The sequence below is a fragment of the Lepus europaeus genome, chromosome 18 (assembly GCF_033115175.1).
Source record: "Lepus europaeus isolate LE1 chromosome 18, mLepTim1.pri, whole genome shotgun sequence".
In the NCBI taxonomy this organism is placed as follows: domain Eukaryota; kingdom Metazoa; phylum Chordata; class Mammalia; order Lagomorpha; family Leporidae; genus Lepus; species Lepus europaeus.
The window spans coordinates 52,159,778-52,177,040 of NC_084844.1; the positions used below are offsets into that span (position 1 = coordinate 52,159,778).

The window sequence follows — 17,263 nt, forward strand, 5'->3', positions numbered from 1 at the left end:
GAAAAGCACATTTTAAGAAGGTACAGCCACTTTCCCAAGCAAGTCCCTGCCTTTTGTCCGAAGCCCTGGCTGTGACATGTCGATCGTGGGTGATGTGAGCTCTCTGAGACCAGAGCTTCCTGTCTGTTGTTCTCATCTGTGTCCCCAGTGCTGGTGCTGTTCATTAAGTAATTACTAAGTAAGCGACCCAAGCTGTTAATTCCCCCTGTTTTTTTTGGCTTAAATGTATTCAGGATGTGTTTCTGTCATTTGCACCGAGAGTCCTGAACATACACCCTGACGCCTGCATTCCACCATATATGGCAGAGCACAGGTGTGGAACCAGCAAAGACAACAGAGGAATCGACTGTTTTGTGCGATAATGGTCTTCAGACTGAGTGAACTTCGGAGAAGCATGGATTACGGGGTCTTCGGCTGTCAGCAAAGGCCTGGCTTCTGTCTGTGGGGGTCACTTGAGCCCAAGTGGGCTTCCCTAGGGAGGCCCAGTGGTGACTGATGCCTCTTGCCTTTATCTTGCAAATCCACATTTCAGCGTCTTTTTTTTTTTTTTTTTGACTCCCACGATCTGTATCCCAGTGTCTGAGGACCCTCCCACCGCGTGAGGCAGAGCCCACCTCCCACTACCAGTACGAGATGCCAGCATCCGCAGCTTTCTCACACAAGATGGAGGCTCCGCCATGGTCCGCAGCGGAATTCGTCCTGGCTCTGTTCTACGTACAGCAGAGCGACTTGTTCGCCACAGTTCACTGTATACCCTATAAAGAACCAGAAGAGTTTCAAGTTTCCCAACACCAAAAAATGACACGTTTAAGCTGCAAATGCTCATTATTTTGATTTAATAACCCTGCATTATATGCATGTACCGAATTGTACACACCATGTCTCATAAATACATACAATTATTATGTTCATTAAAACCCAAAATAATAAATGTTAAAACAATTAAATGATCAGGCTGAAACAAGGATGCTCCCCTTGAAGCTAGAGATGGATGGGTTCCCTCCAGACTCCAGTGGCTACAACTCCACAGGGCGGAGTCGGGAGAGGTGATGGGGTGGCCGCCGTGGCTACCGCAGCACAGCCAGGAAAGCGTGACCCACGGGCCAGATACAGCACCCTGCCTGGTTTCCTATAAGGCCTGAGAGCTAAGAATGGTGTTTACATCTTTTTCTTTCAATTGGAAAGAGAGATAAGACAGAGAGTGAATCTCCATCTGGTGGTTCACTTCCCACGTATCTGCAACAGCCAGGGCTGGGCCAGGCCAAAGCCAGGAGCCAGAAACTCCAGTCAAGTCTTTGTGTGGCAGGGAGCCAGGTCCTGCTGCCTCCCAGGATGCACCTTAGTAGGAAGATGGATCAGAAGTGCAGGCAGGAGCTGGCGCCGTGGCTCAACAGGCTAATCCTCCGCCTTGCGGCGCCAGCACACCAGGTTCTAGCCCCTGTCGGGGCGCCGGATTCTGTCCCGGTTTCCCCCTTTCCAGGCCAGCTCTCTGCTGTGGCCCGGGAGTGCAGTGGAGGATGGCCCTGCACCCCATGGGAGACCAGCAGAAGCACCTGGCTCCATGGGAGACCAGCAGAAGCACCTGGCTCCTGCCTTCGGATCAGCGTGGTGCGGTGGCCATTGGAGGGTGAACCAATGGCAAAAGGAAGGCCTTTCTCTCTGTCTCTCTCTCACTGTCCACTCTGCCTGTCAAAAAAAAAAAAAAAAAAGTGGAGGCAGGATTCCATCCCAAGCTTACACATATGTGATGCCTGGGTCCTAAGTGGCAGCTTAACCTGTTGTCCTACAATGCCCATTTATGCTTTTAGAATATATATATATATATGTATGTATGTATATATCCTGGTTCACTCCCTAAATGGCTGCAATGGCCAGGTTTGGTCCAGGCTGAAACCAGGAGCCTAGAGCTCCATCTCGCACATGGGTGTCAGGGGCCCAAGCACTTGGGCCATCTTCTGCTGCCTTCGCAGGTGCATTAGCAGGGAGCTGGGTCAGAAGTGGAGCAATAAGAGACTTGGACTGGCTCCACTTTGGGTTGCTGGGATGCTGGTGCTACAGGCAGCAGCTTAGCTCGCTGGGCCACAATGCCTACTTTCTTTTTATGTTTTAAAATGTTGAGTGCTGAACCAACAGAAATTTGGCTTAATCCAGCCTCTGAACTTGACCCAAAGTAGCCTCCGAATTGAAAGAGCAATAACCTAGCTTGGCGAGTGGACAAATTGTACTCCTGTTTTTTATTGTTAAGGGATAGGGGCTCCCTGTGCTTAGGGTGCCATCGAACAATCCTCAAGTGGGAGCTGCTCAGAAGAGAGCTTTCATTTACCTGTGAGGAGTCAAGGAGACAGAAGGACCCTACAGCTCCCTAAAAAAAAACCTGCCTCCCTGGCTTGACAATTTGCCAGTGCTTTTACAGCCGGGGTCAAGGGCATGTGTGAGATAACAGCACAGAGCGAAGAGACCTGCTCATACATGCAACATACATCATGGATAGTATGTTCAGAAAATGGTGGCACCGCCCTCCCCTAAGTGGAAAATAGCCTATTACAAAAAGTTCATTCCAACCCATTTCTTGCAGCTTGAGAGGGGCTCCCTGTCTGTGGTGGTCTGGCCCCCCCACCTCTGAGTGCAACTTTACAATCAAAGTGTCCTGGAAAAAGCAGCTCCAGGGAGTTCAAGTTCCCAGGCCTCCTCCTCCCATGGTTGCCTACACCCTGCACTCTTGGTTACATTACCTCTGTCAGCAGTGGAGCTTTGCAATGTTCTTTTCCATGTTTTGTAAAAACATCAAGCCCTGTGTGCACCTACGTTCTCTGCGGGGACAGGGCTGAATGTTGCTGCGATGCCCGCGACCCCGGGAATGCAGGCATGTTTGTGGTGGGTTTTATAATTCCTGCACAAGAGTTTAGTGCTTGCAGAGAGTGATAGCATTTTTGAGTCCAATTATATGAATATTGCATGTGTCAGAGAGCAGCCTCCGCGAACAAGACCAACTCCCAAACAGAAAACAATTATTCATTCCTTACATTCATGGAAATTACATTTCAGCGCACATTCCGCATGAAGAGAGTCCTGAGAGAAGACAGAGGTAGAATGTGTTTTCATAAACTCTCCGGAATGAAGGGGTTTTAAAATAAGAGCAAACGTGGACAGCACAAAGCCACAAGATAATAAAACAGACAACAAAGAACTGGGAAACTTCAACACGGAGAAACTGCTTGATGTTAAAAGACCAAATGCAGAAGGACAATACATTGGCGGTGTACCTGGGCACTTCGAGATGAATTTGCACCAAAATAAACTTTTCATTTTTTCCCATGACCACTTTTGAGGTCCCCTGGTGCCTCTCAGTGTGTTCCTTTGAATGGCAGAGGAATTCTCATTTTCCAAGGAAGTTGGGCAGGAAGGACCTCTTGCTGTATCCTGGACCTGCCCCAGCCCAGGGCTTCCCAGGGAGGCAGTTTGTTTAGGGAACTCGGCCTTCCCGCTGTCTCCCTTACTGTCACACAGAACAAGCCTCCTCTGAGCACTGCTGCTGGAGGCTGATTATTTGGTAACACCCCAAGCTAACTAAGACACTTTGTGTCTCCTGACAAGATGCCTGTGTGCAGTTTTGGAAGAAAACTGTAAAACCGATTCCCCAGGTGGCCGTACTGTCGCGCGTTCACCTGGCATTGTCAGGTATGGTTATGTTTATTTACTTACTTAGTTGTTTCAGTAAGTGTGTTGTCACATCTCCTGATCTGGTTCTGATCTGCACTCCCTGCTGACTGGCAACACCGGGCATCTTTTAAGGTATCTATTTACCGTACCTAATATTCACTGGTGAAAAGTATTCTCAATAAAAAATGTATTTATTTACTTTCATCTTATTTGAGAGGTAGAGGGACAGAAAGATCTTCCATCTGCTAGTTCACTCCCCAGATGTCTGTAACAGCCAGGGTTGGACCAGGCTGAAGCCAGGGCATGGAGCTCCAGCCAGGTCTCCCAGATGAGACTCAGGGACCCAAGTACTTGACCATGGCCGGCTTCCTCCCAGGGCGGGATTTAGAGAGAAGCTGGGTCAGAGGGGAGTACCTGGACCCAGGCACCCTTACGTGGGGCACAGACATCACAAGTGGTGACCTAACTGCTGTGTCATGCCCACCCCAGCCACTTCTCATTTATATAATTATGTTTTATATATTTTGTAAACCACTTTAAGTACATTGTAGAATAAGACAAAGTATAAATAGCATTTTAAAATTTAGAAATTTGTGGGGAGTTTTTTTTTTTCTTTTAAAGATTTATTTATTTATTTGAAAGGCAGATTTTCTTTTTCTTTTTTTTTTTTTTTTGGACAGGCAGAGTGGATAGTGAGAGAGACAGAGAGAAAGGTCTTCCTTTTTGCTGTTGGTTCACCCTCCAATGGCTGCTGCAGCCAGCGCATCTCGCTGATCCGAAGCCAGGAGCCAGGTGCTTCTCCTGGTGTCCCATGCGGGTGCAGGGCCCAAGCAATTGGGCCATCCTCCACTGCCTTCCCGGGCCATAGCAGAGAGCTGGCCTGGAAGAGGGGCAACCGGGATAGAATCCAGCGCCCCAACCGGGACTAGAACCCGGTGTGCCGGCGCCGCAAGGCGGAGGATTAGCCTGTTAAGCCACGGCGCCGGCCTGAAAGGCAGATTTACAGAAAGACAGAGAGAGAGAGAGGAAGAGAGAGAGAGTCTTCCACCCACTGGTTCACTCCTCAAATGGCCACAATGGCTGGAGCTGTGTTGATCTGAAGCCAGGAGCCAGGAGCTTCTTCCAGGTCTCCCATGCGGGTGCAGGGGCCCAAGAACTTGGGCCGTCTTCTACTGCTTTCCCAGGCCACAGCAGAGAGCTGGATCAGAAGTGGAGCAGCTGGGACTCAAGCTAGTGCCCATATGGGATGCCGGCACTGCAGGTGGCAGCTTTACCCGCTAAGCCACAGCGCCGGCCCCTAGTATTTTTTTTTTTTTTTTTAATAAACCTTGATGTGCAGGCGTTTGGCTCATGGGTGAAGATGCCCGCGTCCCACATTGCCTGGGCTCGACTCCAGCTCCTGACTCCAGCTTCCTGCTAACGTGGACCTTGGGGACAGCAGTGATGGCTCTAATGACTAGGCCTTTGCCACCCACACAGGAGACCTGGATTGTGCTCCCAAGGAGCTGTGGCCTGGGCTTTTGGGGAGTGAATCAGCAGATGATGAGAGTTCTGTCTGTATGTCTGCTTCTTGAATATATACATAAAAGTTTATGGCTTCAGAACTGTGAGAGAATAAACAAGTTTGGAGTCACCACATGCATGACTGAGATACACCTCGTATAAGGACATGCATTAATGTACTCACCCACTGAATAAAAATGCATCTGATAAAAATCAATGCCCATGCGTGATACAAAATAGCTGGGGAAAAAACAAACAAACAAACAAACAACCTAGGACAAGAATTGGCCTCCCTTAACCTGATAATGGAGATCGGTCAGAGGCTGGTGTGGCGTAGCAGGTAAAGCTACCCCCTGTGATGCTGGCAGCCCATATGGACACTGGCTTGTGTCCCGGATGCTCCACTTCCGATCCAGATGCTTGGGAAAGGCAATGGAAGACAGCCCAAATATTTGGGCCCCTACCACCCACATGGGAGACAGAAGCTCCTGGCTGCAGCCTTGGCCCAGCCCCGGTCGCTGTGGCCATTTGGGGAGTGAGCCAGCAGATGGAAGATCTCTCTCTTTCTGTACTCTGACTTTCAAAAAATTTTTTAAAAATCTTAAAAAAAAAAAAAAATCCATCAAGGCCAGCAAGCATCATACGTAACATGAGACCTGACGTCAGGAACAAGACCCAATCACTGCTCGTCCGTCCCCTCCCCTTCCATCTTGCCCAGAGCAGTAAAACGAACGACAACTTCTAGGGCACAGCCACGTTCACTCGCTCCTAGGTTGGTGGGCAAAGGGGCACAGAATAACCAGGAGAGAGAAAAACCAGAAGTCAGACAATCGACTGACGGGAGAGGTGGGCGGTGTTTGAGCACAGTGGGGGTATCTGAGGTCTCCCAACACCCCCAGGCTCTGGGGCTCTGAGTCTGAGCAGGGGAAAGAAATGGCCGCGGGGGTGACAGTGGCTGGGATCTGGGAGGGCGAGCTGTTACCGGGGGCACTGACCCAGTGTCCCTTGTACCAGCCGGGGTAGGCAACCTCTCCTGCCCATAGGGAACCGCCGCCTCTTCCCAGAGACATCTCCGCTCATTGTACAAAAGCCTCGGCTTTTATTAAAAAGGAGGTAGAAGACAGATAAGGGAACAGGCCAGACTCCCTCCTTCCCCCTACACACACAAACACATACACACACACACACACGCACAACACTGAGTGAATGACAGGGGCCATCAGGCGACAGACTGCACGGCCGAGGGAGGCAGCACCCGGCGAGAGTGGGCCCGGACCCAAGGGTGGGCTGAGACCTGGGCCAAGGTCAGCCGATCGGAGGGGTTGTGCCTGAGCAGCTTGGAGATGAGGTCCTGGGCCCCTGAGGGCACAGAGGCGGGGAACTTCAGGTCCACCTGCAGGAGGGGAGAAAGGAGCAGAGACCGCCTGTGTTCCACCCCGGCTGCCACGAGGACTCGCGCGTCCAACCCGGTCCTCCACAGCTCCTGGCCCCTGCAGCCCGGAGCGCCGGCAGCAAGACCCACCTTGACGATGCGCCGGTATGTCTCGTTGTGTGATGCGCTCTCAAAGGGCGGGTTCCCCACCAGCAGCTCGTAGCAGAGCACCCCGATGCACCATAAGTCCACCTTCTCATTGTGTGTGCGCCCCTCAATCATCTCGGGGGGCAGGTAGTCTAGGGTGCCACACATTGTCTTCCTCCTGTGGGATGAAGGGCATGCCAGGGGTCCTGGGACCAGGCAACCATGCTCATCCACCCCCTCCCCTCAGGCAGCCAAGAGACCCTGGGAGGCAGCAGGGGAGTGCTTCATCCAGGTCACGGCCCTGGGGATGGGGTGGGCCGGTGGCCTCCACATTGCCCCCCAGTACTTCCATTGGGGACTAAAACAGATCAGGCAGGAGGGCAGTGCTGACGTGGGGAAGAAACCCTGGAGGCCTCTCTCATGCCCATCAAACAGGTTCTGCTTAGGTAACTTGGGGTGCTTCTCCACTGGCGTTAAAAATGAAGGGTGGAGAGCACCTGGGGTCAGAACTATGAGTCTCCTACTTTCCTACCGGGATTGCCCAGAGGCGCCGCCAGCCAGGGCCGGCTTCCCAGCGCACGTACCGCAGGGAGGGGGCATGCACAGACCAGCCGAAGTCAGCGATCTTCAACTCCCCCTGCAGCCCCAGCAGCAGGTTCTCCGGCTTGATGTCCCTGTGAATCACTTTCTTCTCGTGGCAGTAGCGCAGGGCATCTGCCAGCTCCTCCATGATCTGGGAGGGCGGGGACAGGCAGTCAGACAAGGACAGCCCCGCAGCCACAGGCAGCGTGCCCCCAGCCTCAAGCCCCCAGCCGGGGTCCCAGGTGCCCACCCGCCCCGACCGTGGCTGTTCGCTGCTCGTCAAATGTGCGGCTCTTCTGCAGCTCCTTGTACAGCTCGCCCCGCGGGGCGTACTCCAGGATCAGGTAGATCCTCCTCCGGTCGTAGAAATAGTTGTAGAGACGCAGGATGTTGGGATGCCTGCAGCAGGAGACAGGAGGCCTCAGGCCACATCCGGGCATAAAGGGAAGATGCTAGGGCCCAGGCTGGGGAACTGGGCACAGCTCTCAGGGGCCACAGTCTGGATTCCCGGGGCGGGGGCGTACTGCAGGTGCGCCTGGATCTCGATCTCCCTGCGCAGCTGGTGCTCCACACCCTCTTTCTCGATCTGAGACTTGAAGAGGACCTTGAGTGCCACGATGAAATGGCTCTTCTTCTCCCGGGCCAAGTACACGTTTCCAAATTTGCCTTTGCCCAGAGGACGGCCGATCTCGAAGTCGTCGATGGTGAAGGGCCGCCTGCTCAGCAAGTGGGGGACACAGCTCAGCGCCGGCCTGCCGGGCAGTCCAGGAGTCTGCTTTCTCCCCACTCCCTCAGCCCCCCACCTCCACCGCGGCTCCCCCACTTCTGCCGGTCCCGGGCCGTCCCTTCCCCCTGGCCACCTCCAGGCTGGGAGCACTCACGTGAAGTTGGGTGCCCCACTGCTGTTCTCCATCCCCTTCTGCCCAGGGACAGCTAAGGAGAGAGCGGGAGAGGTGAGACCCTCCTGGGACAGCCTCCCTACCCCTCCCGTAGACTCCAGCCCCCCAGTCCCTGCTTTCCCTCCTGGGCCACTTGCCTGTGGGCGGGGCGTTGGAGCGGTTCATGAGGACAAGGGCAGAGGGGGTGGCAGCCTCCTTCCGGAGGATTCTCTGCGGCAGAGTGTTCAGGCCAGACTGAGGCTAAGGAGGAGACGGCGGAGCGCTCAGGGCGCCTTTGTCCCAGCGACCCGGCTGGAATGTGCTGCCAGCAGCTTTTCTGCTCCTGGCTGAACAGCTTCCCACGTGCTGTCCACCCCCAGTGCCGAGAAAAACCCTGATACCACAGTTTTGGCCCCCAGTCCCAAGACTCTGTTCAGAGTCTCATGTTAAAATGGGTTATTAAGAAATAACAGGGCGGGGCAGGGGGCGGCACTGGTGCAGTGGGTAAAGCCGCAGCCTGCAGTGCCAGCATCCCATATAGGCGCTCCACTTCCCATCCAGCTCCCTACTCATGCATCTGGGAAAACAGTGGAGGATGGCCCAAGTGCTTGGGCCCCTGCACCCGCGTGGGAGACCCAGAGGAAGCTCCTGGCTCCTGGCTCCTGGCTTTGGCCTGGCCCAGCTCTGCCTGTCACGGGCATTTGGGGAGTGAACCAGCGGATGGAAGAACTCTCTCTCTGTAACTCTGCCTTTCAAATAAATAAATCCTTAAAATAATAATAATAATAACAACCCAAGTGGGCCTAAAACAGGGGACAAAGACTCCTCCCCAACACCTAAGATTTCACCTCCTTGGCCCTGGCCTGTGCCACCGTCTCAGGCATGACTGTCCAGTCTGTGCAGTCCTGTCCATGACACCGCACTGGCTCCCCCAACCCTCACACCAGGGGCCAGGAGAGGGCCTGGTCAACCAACCCCCACAGCGTCAGCACACTGGCAAGCGCAGTGCTCTGCGAGGGAGGCAGCCGGCGCGCAGGGGAGACATGGACCCTCCACCACCAGACCAGAACCAAAGCCTCACCAACAGACGGCACAAGTTCAGCCGGAAGGAGGCGGCTCCGGGGGCCCTGAAAACCTGCTCCCCAACAGTGATCGACGCATGGCCAAGTGGGACAAAACACGCTTAGGGCATAAGGGGGCAGGCGGTGCCCAGGGGGTGGTCCAGTGCGTCCCGCGGGGCGGCGTGGCCTTACCGTGGGTCGGCTGTAGGGCCAGGGGTAGGCGTTCTCCTTCTGGGCCATCCTCACGGGGTAGCGGGGAGGGCGCCTGGGCGGAGAAGGGAACGAGTCCTGAGACGCAGAGAGGGGAATTGAAAAACAAAAAATAAAAAACCCAGCGGTGGGATCGGACGGATCCAGCCAGAAGCGCCGTCCGGGGTGGTGAGACGGATGGCCACACCCCGGACGCTCGTCCCGCAGCCCCGGCGCGGGGACCCGCACAGCCCCTTCCGGGACCCTCTCTCTCCACCCCTGAGCGCTCAGGAGCCCCGCGATCCGCCTGAGCCCCTGGCCGCTCCGGGCCGAGGCCCGCGGACGGAGGCCGGCTCACCTGAGGCCGCCGGGAACTACCGAACCTGCCGGGCAGCGCCTCCGCCGAGGCGCTTTCAAATCTCCCGCTCTGGCCCCATTGGCTGCCGGCGCCACCCTCGCCCAATTCTCATTGGATATCTTGCCTATGACGTAGGCCAAGGGGACCCAATGGGAACCGCGGAAGGCGAGCCGCCGCCGACTCGGTTCCGGTTTGGGAAAAGTTCCCCCAGTGACCCGGGGAGAGGAGTTTTTGCTTTCTCTTCGTTTTTGAAGGTGTGATTTTTTCCATATAAACGGAGCCTGTGTGAGCCAGGACCGAAGTTCGTTTCCTTCCGGGCCGCCGATGCCGGCACCGTGGGTGAAGCGAGCTGCCCCGGTTCCCAGCGGGATTTAAACGCGGGCCTCGGGTCCCCGTGCGGGGTGGGGACCGGGTCTTCAAACCCGAACAAAGGTGCATCGAGTCGCTGCAGGCGCTAGCCAGGAAGAAACGGCGGCTGGGGCCTGGGCCGAGTGTCCTGTCCTGCCTGCCACGGGCTGAGTGACAGGTGGAAGTGGTGAGCCGGGTGACCAAGGCAGGCGTTCAGTGCCTCGCGTCTACACTGGCGGCAGCCACAGAGGCCCGCTGTCCCCGTGCGGGGCAGGCTTGGCTGTAGGTAGGGTAGTCCAGGAGGAGCAGCAAGCCGGGTTCCTGCATGGGGCCGTGGCTCCCACCAGGGTGCTGTGGGGCTTCAGGCCCGAGTTAAGGTTTTATCCGAGGTTTTATCCCACACTCACGAATGCAAAATGGCGGTGGCTCAGACCCCTCCAGGGGCAAAGGCTTGGGGCGACCAGTGGAGGAGGTGTTTGCTGAAATCAGAGGGTAATACGGGAGGGATAGTGGAAAGGTGGTTGTAGATACCAGCAACGACCTCGTGACCAGCTGCGGAAATAATGAGTGTGGTTGTCATGTGTACTTCTTCCTATTTTGTTTTGGGTGTGTGTGTGTGTGTGTGGGAGAGAGAGAGAGAGACATGTAGGCGAGAAGACGGATTACCACTTTGCGTCTTCTTGCAGAATAACTAATGCAAGTCAGGGGCTCGAGTTTGGGTGGGCGGCGAGGGCAGCGGGCGTGTCGGGGGCTAGCCTCACACCCTCTCCTGTCCGCCTCCATCTCGCTCTATAGGACGCCCTAGACACTGGGACCACTCTGGCAGGAGGAGGGCCAGGGGCGACGGAGGGGAGGGGAGCAGAGGGCAAGGCCCAGATTCCATCCTGGACAGCGGGTGCTGTGTGGACGGCGGGGAGGTAGGACACATTGCTTGCCAGCCATCCAAGCCTGCCGCACCAGCAAAGGCACTACCAGTCAAGGAGAGAGATGGCAAGAGAAGGAGGGCCAGGCTCGCTGGGCGGCTGGCCTGCATTTCTTTGTCTCTCTGTTTTTTACTTTCAGCATGGTAGAAGCAGGAAGATACACACGCCTCCAGGCTAGCGCGCCCTCTGAGAAATCTGGAGACAGCGAACAGTAGTATTTAATGCCTTGTGTTCCATGCAAAGTTGACAAAGATAGAGCATCAGAGATCATTAAAAACACTTAACGTGGACCCGAATTCTGAACACAAGAAAAAAAAATGATGAAAAAGAACAAAATAATGAATAGATCACCTTTGTTTGGGAAAGTCGTACGGCCCTTTGGACAGCAGCAGTTGGCAGTTCAGCGAAGGGGAACCTTTACCTGGGAACTTGGAAGTTTCAGGAATTTATGCCACAAACCTAATTCGGTAGGGGCAGAGTAAAAATGAATCACAAAGATGCTCAGGGCAACCTTCTAAATACTAAGAAAAAAAGTGCAGATCATCAGAAAACCAAACTGCGGAGCTGTGGAAGAGCTGTTTAAGAATTCGCAGAACTGCCATCAGAGGTTAGGTGGCCATTAAAAAGATAAGGACTGTAGAGCCATATTTTATTGCATTGGATGACATTAACCGAGGACAAGTTACGGGCACCACTGACAAGTAGTTAAATCGCCAAAAATGAAAACAGTGATTAGGAGAATAATTGTGAGTATTATTGCTTTCAAAATGATTAATTATTACTACATTCTTTCTAAGAGAGAACATTTGTTGCTCCAAATGGGAACCAGAATTGGGGGTTGTTCCTGAACAATTTCTGTGTTAGGATACCTGACGTACTCACGAGGTTAAAGGTATTACTATATTAATTGATTGATTTGATGGAAACAGTGAAGTGAAATCAATGTACCCACAGCTGTATTTTAGGAGAAAATCCAGACACTTTAGGAAAATGTTGCAGACACGCTGAGGTTCTTATTTTTCCCATGTAACTAACAAATCTCCCAGGAATTTCTTCCCACTTTCTTGGAAAAGACAGCTCTTTCCCGAAAATGAGTGTCTCCCGTGACCCCGACGTGATTTGAACACGCAACCTTCTGATCTGGAGTCAGACGCGCTACCGTTGCGCCACGAGGCCGCTGTGAGCCGGTAGCCTGACGGGTCGTGTGAACCGACAGCTCGTCAGCAGCGAGGGGCGGAGTCTCCAGCCCCACGCCCCGCCTCCACGGCCGCGCGCGGACGCGCGTGGGGTTGAAACTCGGCGTCTGGGAGCGGGCCGTGCCGGGGCGCCGCTGGTTCCAGCCCCGGTTCTGTGGCCTCGGGACGCATGGGGCTCGCGCGCTGCAGAGGCGGCTTCACGCATTTGGGCCTATTTTTCTGGGGAGGAGACGTGGGAACGGTGTCCCGGCGGCCCACGCCCTCAGTTTGTTCCTGAGTTAGCTGAGGACGCGCAGCGTGGGTTCCTCCGTGGGGTCCCGAGGGTGAGCGGCGCGCCCAGCCTCATCGCCTTGAGAGGCTGAGGGAACCCCGCGTGCGTGTCAGCGTTGGTGGTATAGTGGTGAGCATAGCTGCCTTCCAAGCAGTTGACCCGGGTTCGATTCCCGGCCAACGCAGCCCATAAGTTTTCGTTTGTTATTTTTATCCCCCATTCCGCTCTCCCTGGTTGGCGGAAACCCAACCCGCGGCATCCACGAGGTCTGTGAGGACCCCTCTTCTCCTAGAGTCGGCTCGCGGGCTCCGCACGGACTCAGGCGGGTCCAGCCGCGGACCGCGAAGTGGGAAGGGGCTTGGACCCCAGGAACGCGGAGTCGGCCGCTGCGGGGTCGTGCGGGGCCGAAGCGGCTGGCTGAGGCCGAGTACGGAAATGCTCGTTAGTTATTGCAAGGTCAGGTCCAAGCTGGGGCGACGCAGCGGGTCCGCGGCATGCCGTTTGCCCATCCGCGTTTTCCTGTCACAGATGCGGGGTATAGGGAGACGAGCACGGCTACTTTAGCCACACGTTTAAATGGCAAATACAAACCATAAAACGCGAGTTCGAGAGCCGGGTCTGAGTCCCCAACTCCCCTAAATGATTTCTCTAAGCCTGGGCCCAGCGCGGGTCTTCAGGGGGCGATGGAGGAAAAACAAGGTTGTGCGCCTCCCCGTCGGGGAATCGAACCCCGGTCTCCCGCGTGACAGGCGGGGATACTCACCACTATACTAACGAGGAGTGAGCTGGTGCTTCCTCGCTCCGAACGCTTGATCTGGGTTCTCGGTGCTGTCGTGCTGCCTGCAGCGCCCCCTCCAGGCCCTCGGAGCTCAGAAGGGGTGACAGAAAGGGACAGGCGTCCTGCAACGTTGCCGAGACCCAGCTCCGACGGCCCCAGGCTCTCCCTACTGGACAGCCGGCACCGTCAGCCCGGACCCAGACCGTGCCTGCCGCGGCAAGGCGCCCCGCAGAGCAGCAGGCCGGATCGGGAACCCCGCTCCTGCTCGGGCAAAAGACGAGGCCGCCTCCCGGGGGACAGGCCGGGTGTCCTTGCTCTGCAGCTCGCCCGGGTCCCGCATGGTCGCGGGAACCGCACACATTCTCCACACTCAGCAAAAGCCAAAGGAGGGCTCGTCCGGGATTTGAACCCGGGACCTCTCGCACCCGAAGCGAGAATCATACCCCTAGACCAACGAGCCGACGCGAGTCCAGCGCCGCGAACGCCCTTAGAGGTCGGCGCGGCGCGGCCGCGGTCCCGGGGGCGCCACGTGCGGCGCGCGCGCTCGGGGGCCGGGAGTCCCGCGGCCGAGCGCCCGTGGGGCGGAGGTCTCGGACGTCTGGCTCCTGGCCCCCGAGCCCCGACTCCTCCCAGGAAATAGCGTCGAGGAAGTGGAGGGGAGTGGTCTCGGGCTCGCGCCCGGTGCGCCCCCGGTGCAGGCTTGCTCCCCGCCGCCCGCCCAGCGTGGGTTCGGTCCCCCCAGCCCCCCGCGCTGAGATTGGGAGGCCGGCGGTGGAGGTGACTCCCTGGTTGGGGACATTTCGGAAGCCCTGAAACCCCCAGGTGAACACGAGCCCCTCTCGCAATGCATGCCTGCTTCTGCGCGTCCGCCTGGGGTGACGGGCCGGCGAACCCCACCGGTCCGTAGCCCTCGGTCCGTAGCCGCGCGAAGGACTCGGAAGGCTGCCTGGGGCTAAGAGCCGCGGAGGAGGCGACACTGAACTAGCTGGGTGGCTGGCCGTGCCCCCCTGCCGGCTGTGGGCCCAGGGCTAACCTGGACGATCGGCTTACCCCTGCCCCCGGTCCAGTCCCGCCCGCCCCCCGGGCCTGGAATCCTCATCTTTGCAGTCAGTCTCCTAGGCCGCCCTGGCAAGATCTGGTGGGGTCAGTTGCAAACCCGGGCCCCTCTTCCCTCGGCGCAGGCACTGGGCTTCCCAGCGCGGCGGGGGTGGTGGTGGTGGTGGTGTCTGCCTTGCAGGCTGAACCTCCTTGTTCCACACCCCAGGCCTGTGATTGTGGGACCAGGTCCTTCTTAATGTGCAAACCACAGGAACCTTGTGGGGTGGGGGCGGGGGGCCCCGCCCTTAGTTTATTCCTTCCCTGATGTCTCTGGCCAGGCGGTGGGGGAGGGCAGCAGAGGTCAACGCAGCCTTTGCATCAGTGCCCTGGGCCTTTCGGTGGCTGCAGAGGGTCTTTGGACTGACCTGGTGTGTCCTCTCCCCCTCCCCCTCCCTCTCCCCCCTCCCCCTCCCCCTCCCCCTCTCCCAGCCAGTATTGCATCTTGCCGAGAGGGGCGGCCTCAATCCTTTGTGACGTCTTCCTAAAAAAACTGCATGCAATCCCCGGGAGTTCACAGATACCCTGAACCCGAGAACGAAGTGTCCACAGCTGGTGGCCGTGCAGTGCTTTGGAGGGGGGGGGGGGTGTCACGGCTTCAACACTGTGCCCTGGGAGTCTGAGGTCTGAGCTGTGACTTTGGGCGGTCCCAGTTGTGGGAAAGAGACCGAGCAGGAGAGGGTGAGATGGTAGCCCCTCCACGCCCCTCCGCGCCCGGCTCTCCCCTGAAGTCCTCTGTGCTCCGTCAGTTACTGAGCCCTGTGGGTTTTTAATCCTGCATACATCTTGGAGTCACCGATTCCTACATCCACTGTGGAGCGTTCTTGTCACCAGCCTGCCCCTCCCCCCGACACACCTACCCTCTGATTGGAGCCTTTTGTGGAGCCTATTCTGTCATTTCGTGGAACACTTTAGTTGTGTTTGTTGTCTGTCACTCCTTCCCACGAGCCAGCATGAACTCCAGTAGGGCAGCACTTGGGATCCATGCAGGGCTCCCTGCTGTACCCTGGGCCCAATGCTATGCAGGGCTCAGCGCTGAGCTCAGGTTCTCCAGCCAGTCTCCCCGGCCACCGCCGGACCACCGTCCGCCCGCAGGCCCCAGGACATGCCCCCTTCATCCCACAGTGTTGTGCCAGCGCCCTGTGCCTGCCCTGGCCTGGCGGTGTCCCTGTTGTGTCCCCAGGAGCTCTGGGACACAGGGCCGTGCCTGATTCGTGTGGTCCTGCCCCCCACCCCCACCCCACCATGCATTCGAGCGGACATCTTCCCCCAGCAAGGGCTGGTGTCCAGACTCCTCTGTTTTCCAAGGAGGTTCAGGCCCAGCCAGCGGCCCGTGGAGCGTGTTTTCTGTCTTCCTCGCCAGCATTTCCTTCAGCGCTCCAAGGAGGCCCCCTGTCGGTCCACCCCGGGATCCTCGGAGTGGAGTTCTTTTCTCCTCCCCGTCCAGCTGGCCCAGCTCCTGACCCTTGACATCCACGGGTGGAGAGGGCTGGGCTCAGCTACGAGTGCAAGGCTTGATACAGGACTGGCGGTGTCTGGACGCGGAGCCAAATTCAGAGTATACAAATGTACAGAATATAAAAAGTGCGAGGCTCCCAAAGCAAAGGAATGCAAGAAACACGCAAACGAAGCACGGTGGCTCAGGGTCTAGCAGACGTCACGGGTAGGGGAAGAGGGTGGGGTGGCCCAGGGCACAAGCTCCCGGCGGGGTGTGGCATGGGCTGGGCAGACTACGACCCCGGCCCTGGTCTCCACAAGCCCACTTTCGGAGCAGCAGCAAAGCAGGGTGTTTTGGGGGCGGGATTGAAGTCCTGCGTTCTCTGTTAGTAAAACAAAACAAAAGCCGGCGACTCCATCGAGGGTGCGGATCCGGATCCAGCCACAAAAGTGGAAGAAAGCTTCATCTCCCGTGCTGAATAAAGGCACCGCTGGGATTCGAACCCAGGATCTCCTGTTTACTAGACAGGCGCTTTAACCAACTAAGCCACGGCGCCAAAGCTGGCGGATGTACTTCTGAAGCTGGGCTACTGGAAGAGACCGCTTGGCGCCCGGACAGCGCTCCGTTCAGCTCTCTCGCATCTGATTTCGCAAAGCAACTGGATTGTGCGACACCTGTCCGTCTATGGGATTCAAAAGAAACATCCGAAATTTCCGCTCAGCCGGAAGTGCTAGGCTGAGGGCCCCCCGGACCCCGGAGTCCGGGGCTCCCGAGCGGATCCACGTGTCGCCCCGGAGGGGAGGGAAGTACGTTTTAAAAGAAAAAACACCACGTAGTCGGCAGGATTCGAACCTGCGCGGGGAGACCCCAATGGATTTCTAGTCCATCGCCTTAACCACTCGGCCACGACTACCCGGCTGTGGTAAGTAGCTCTTTCCTGTACCTTTCTTATTTCCCAGGCCCCGCACACACGATGCTTTACACACTGCTTTTTTGGGTTCCAGGCCCCCAAGGCCCGCACAAATGCAGCAGGATCGAATCGGAAAACCTCTGCTCGCGGCCCCGTTGGCTCGTCTCGGATACTCGTGCCCGCTCTCCCTCCCGGCTCCCAGGAAGAGAGGACGCAGGAGGCCCCTATCTGTCCCAGCCCACCTCGGGGGTCCCTGCCAGGATTCGGAAGGTCGTTCAGAAGCCGGAAGGCTCCGGATAAGAAACCTGCCGGTAGCCGGGCAGAGGGTGCGAAAAGAAAAGCAAGCTCCCTGGCCCGTACGGGGATCGAACCCGCGACCTTGGCGTTATTAGCACCACGCTCTAACCAACTGAGCTAACCGGCCAGCTACGTGAGAGCACAACCTCAGATGTCCACATATATGGCATTCCTAAAGTAAACCTTGGTGGGATCCCCAAGACTCCAAAACTCCAACTGGAACCAATCCCTAGCGGCAAGACTGAACAGCCGCAAGA

At 56.8% G+C, this 17,263-nt stretch overlaps 1 protein-coding gene and 7 non-coding genes across 9 annotated transcripts; 1 reads left to right on the plus strand and 7 right to left on the minus strand.

Annotated features, from left to right (window-relative positions):
- Positions 1-5,732: 5,732 nt before the first annotated feature.
- Positions 5,733-9,816, minus strand: AURKB (aurora kinase B). Of its 2 annotated transcripts, XM_062216681.1 has the most exons (9): positions 9,751-9,816; positions 9,396-9,491; positions 8,301-8,403; positions 8,146-8,197; positions 7,789-8,016; positions 7,525-7,663; positions 7,267-7,415; positions 6,686-6,860; positions 5,733-6,556 (listed from the first exon to the last, which is right to left on the minus strand). In XM_062216681.1, exons 2-9 carry the CDS (start codon positions 9,441-9,443, stop codon positions 6,383-6,385), a joined length of 1,068 nt encoding a protein of 355 aa, XP_062072665.1. In that variant the 5' UTR covers positions 9,444-9,491; positions 9,751-9,816; the 3' UTR covers positions 5,733-6,382. The 2 variants fall into 2 exon arrangements, with proteins under 2 accessions (XP_062072665.1, XP_062072666.1); XM_062216682.1 differs by lacking the exon at positions 9,751-9,816 and having other exon boundaries at positions 5,745-6,556; positions 7,789-7,980; positions 9,396-9,679.
- A 2,309-nt stretch (positions 9,817-12,125) lies between these two features.
- On the minus strand, positions 12,126-12,197 carry TRNAW-CCA (transfer RNA tryptophan (anticodon CCA)). Its single transcript has one exon. It is a non-coding gene; the product is annotated as a tRNA-Trp (tRNA).
- Positions 12,198-12,600: 403 nt separating this feature from the next.
- On the plus strand, positions 12,601-12,672 carry TRNAG-UCC (transfer RNA glycine (anticodon UCC)). The gene has a single exon. It is a non-coding gene; the product is annotated as a tRNA-Gly (tRNA).
- Positions 12,673-13,196: 524 nt separating this feature from the next.
- On the minus strand, positions 13,197-13,268 carry TRNAD-GUC (transfer RNA aspartic acid (anticodon GUC)). Its single transcript has one exon. It is a non-coding gene; the product is annotated as a tRNA-Asp (tRNA).
- Positions 13,269-13,654: 386 nt separating this feature from the next.
- On the minus strand, positions 13,655-13,726 carry TRNAP-CGG (transfer RNA proline (anticodon CGG)). The gene has a single exon. It is a non-coding gene; the product is annotated as a tRNA-Pro (tRNA).
- Positions 13,727-16,281: 2,555 nt separating this feature from the next.
- Positions 16,282-16,355, minus strand: TRNAT-AGU (transfer RNA threonine (anticodon AGU)). The gene has a single exon. It is a non-coding gene; the product is annotated as a tRNA-Thr (tRNA).
- Positions 16,356-16,630: 275 nt separating this feature from the next.
- Positions 16,631-16,712, minus strand: TRNAS-AGA (transfer RNA serine (anticodon AGA)). Its single transcript has one exon. It is a non-coding gene; the product is annotated as a tRNA-Ser (tRNA).
- A 347-nt stretch (positions 16,713-17,059) lies between these two features.
- TRNAI-AAU (transfer RNA isoleucine (anticodon AAU)) lies at positions 17,060-17,133 on the minus strand. The gene has a single exon. It is a non-coding gene; the product is annotated as a tRNA-Ile (tRNA).
- Between the last annotated feature and the right edge of the window lie 130 nt (positions 17,134-17,263).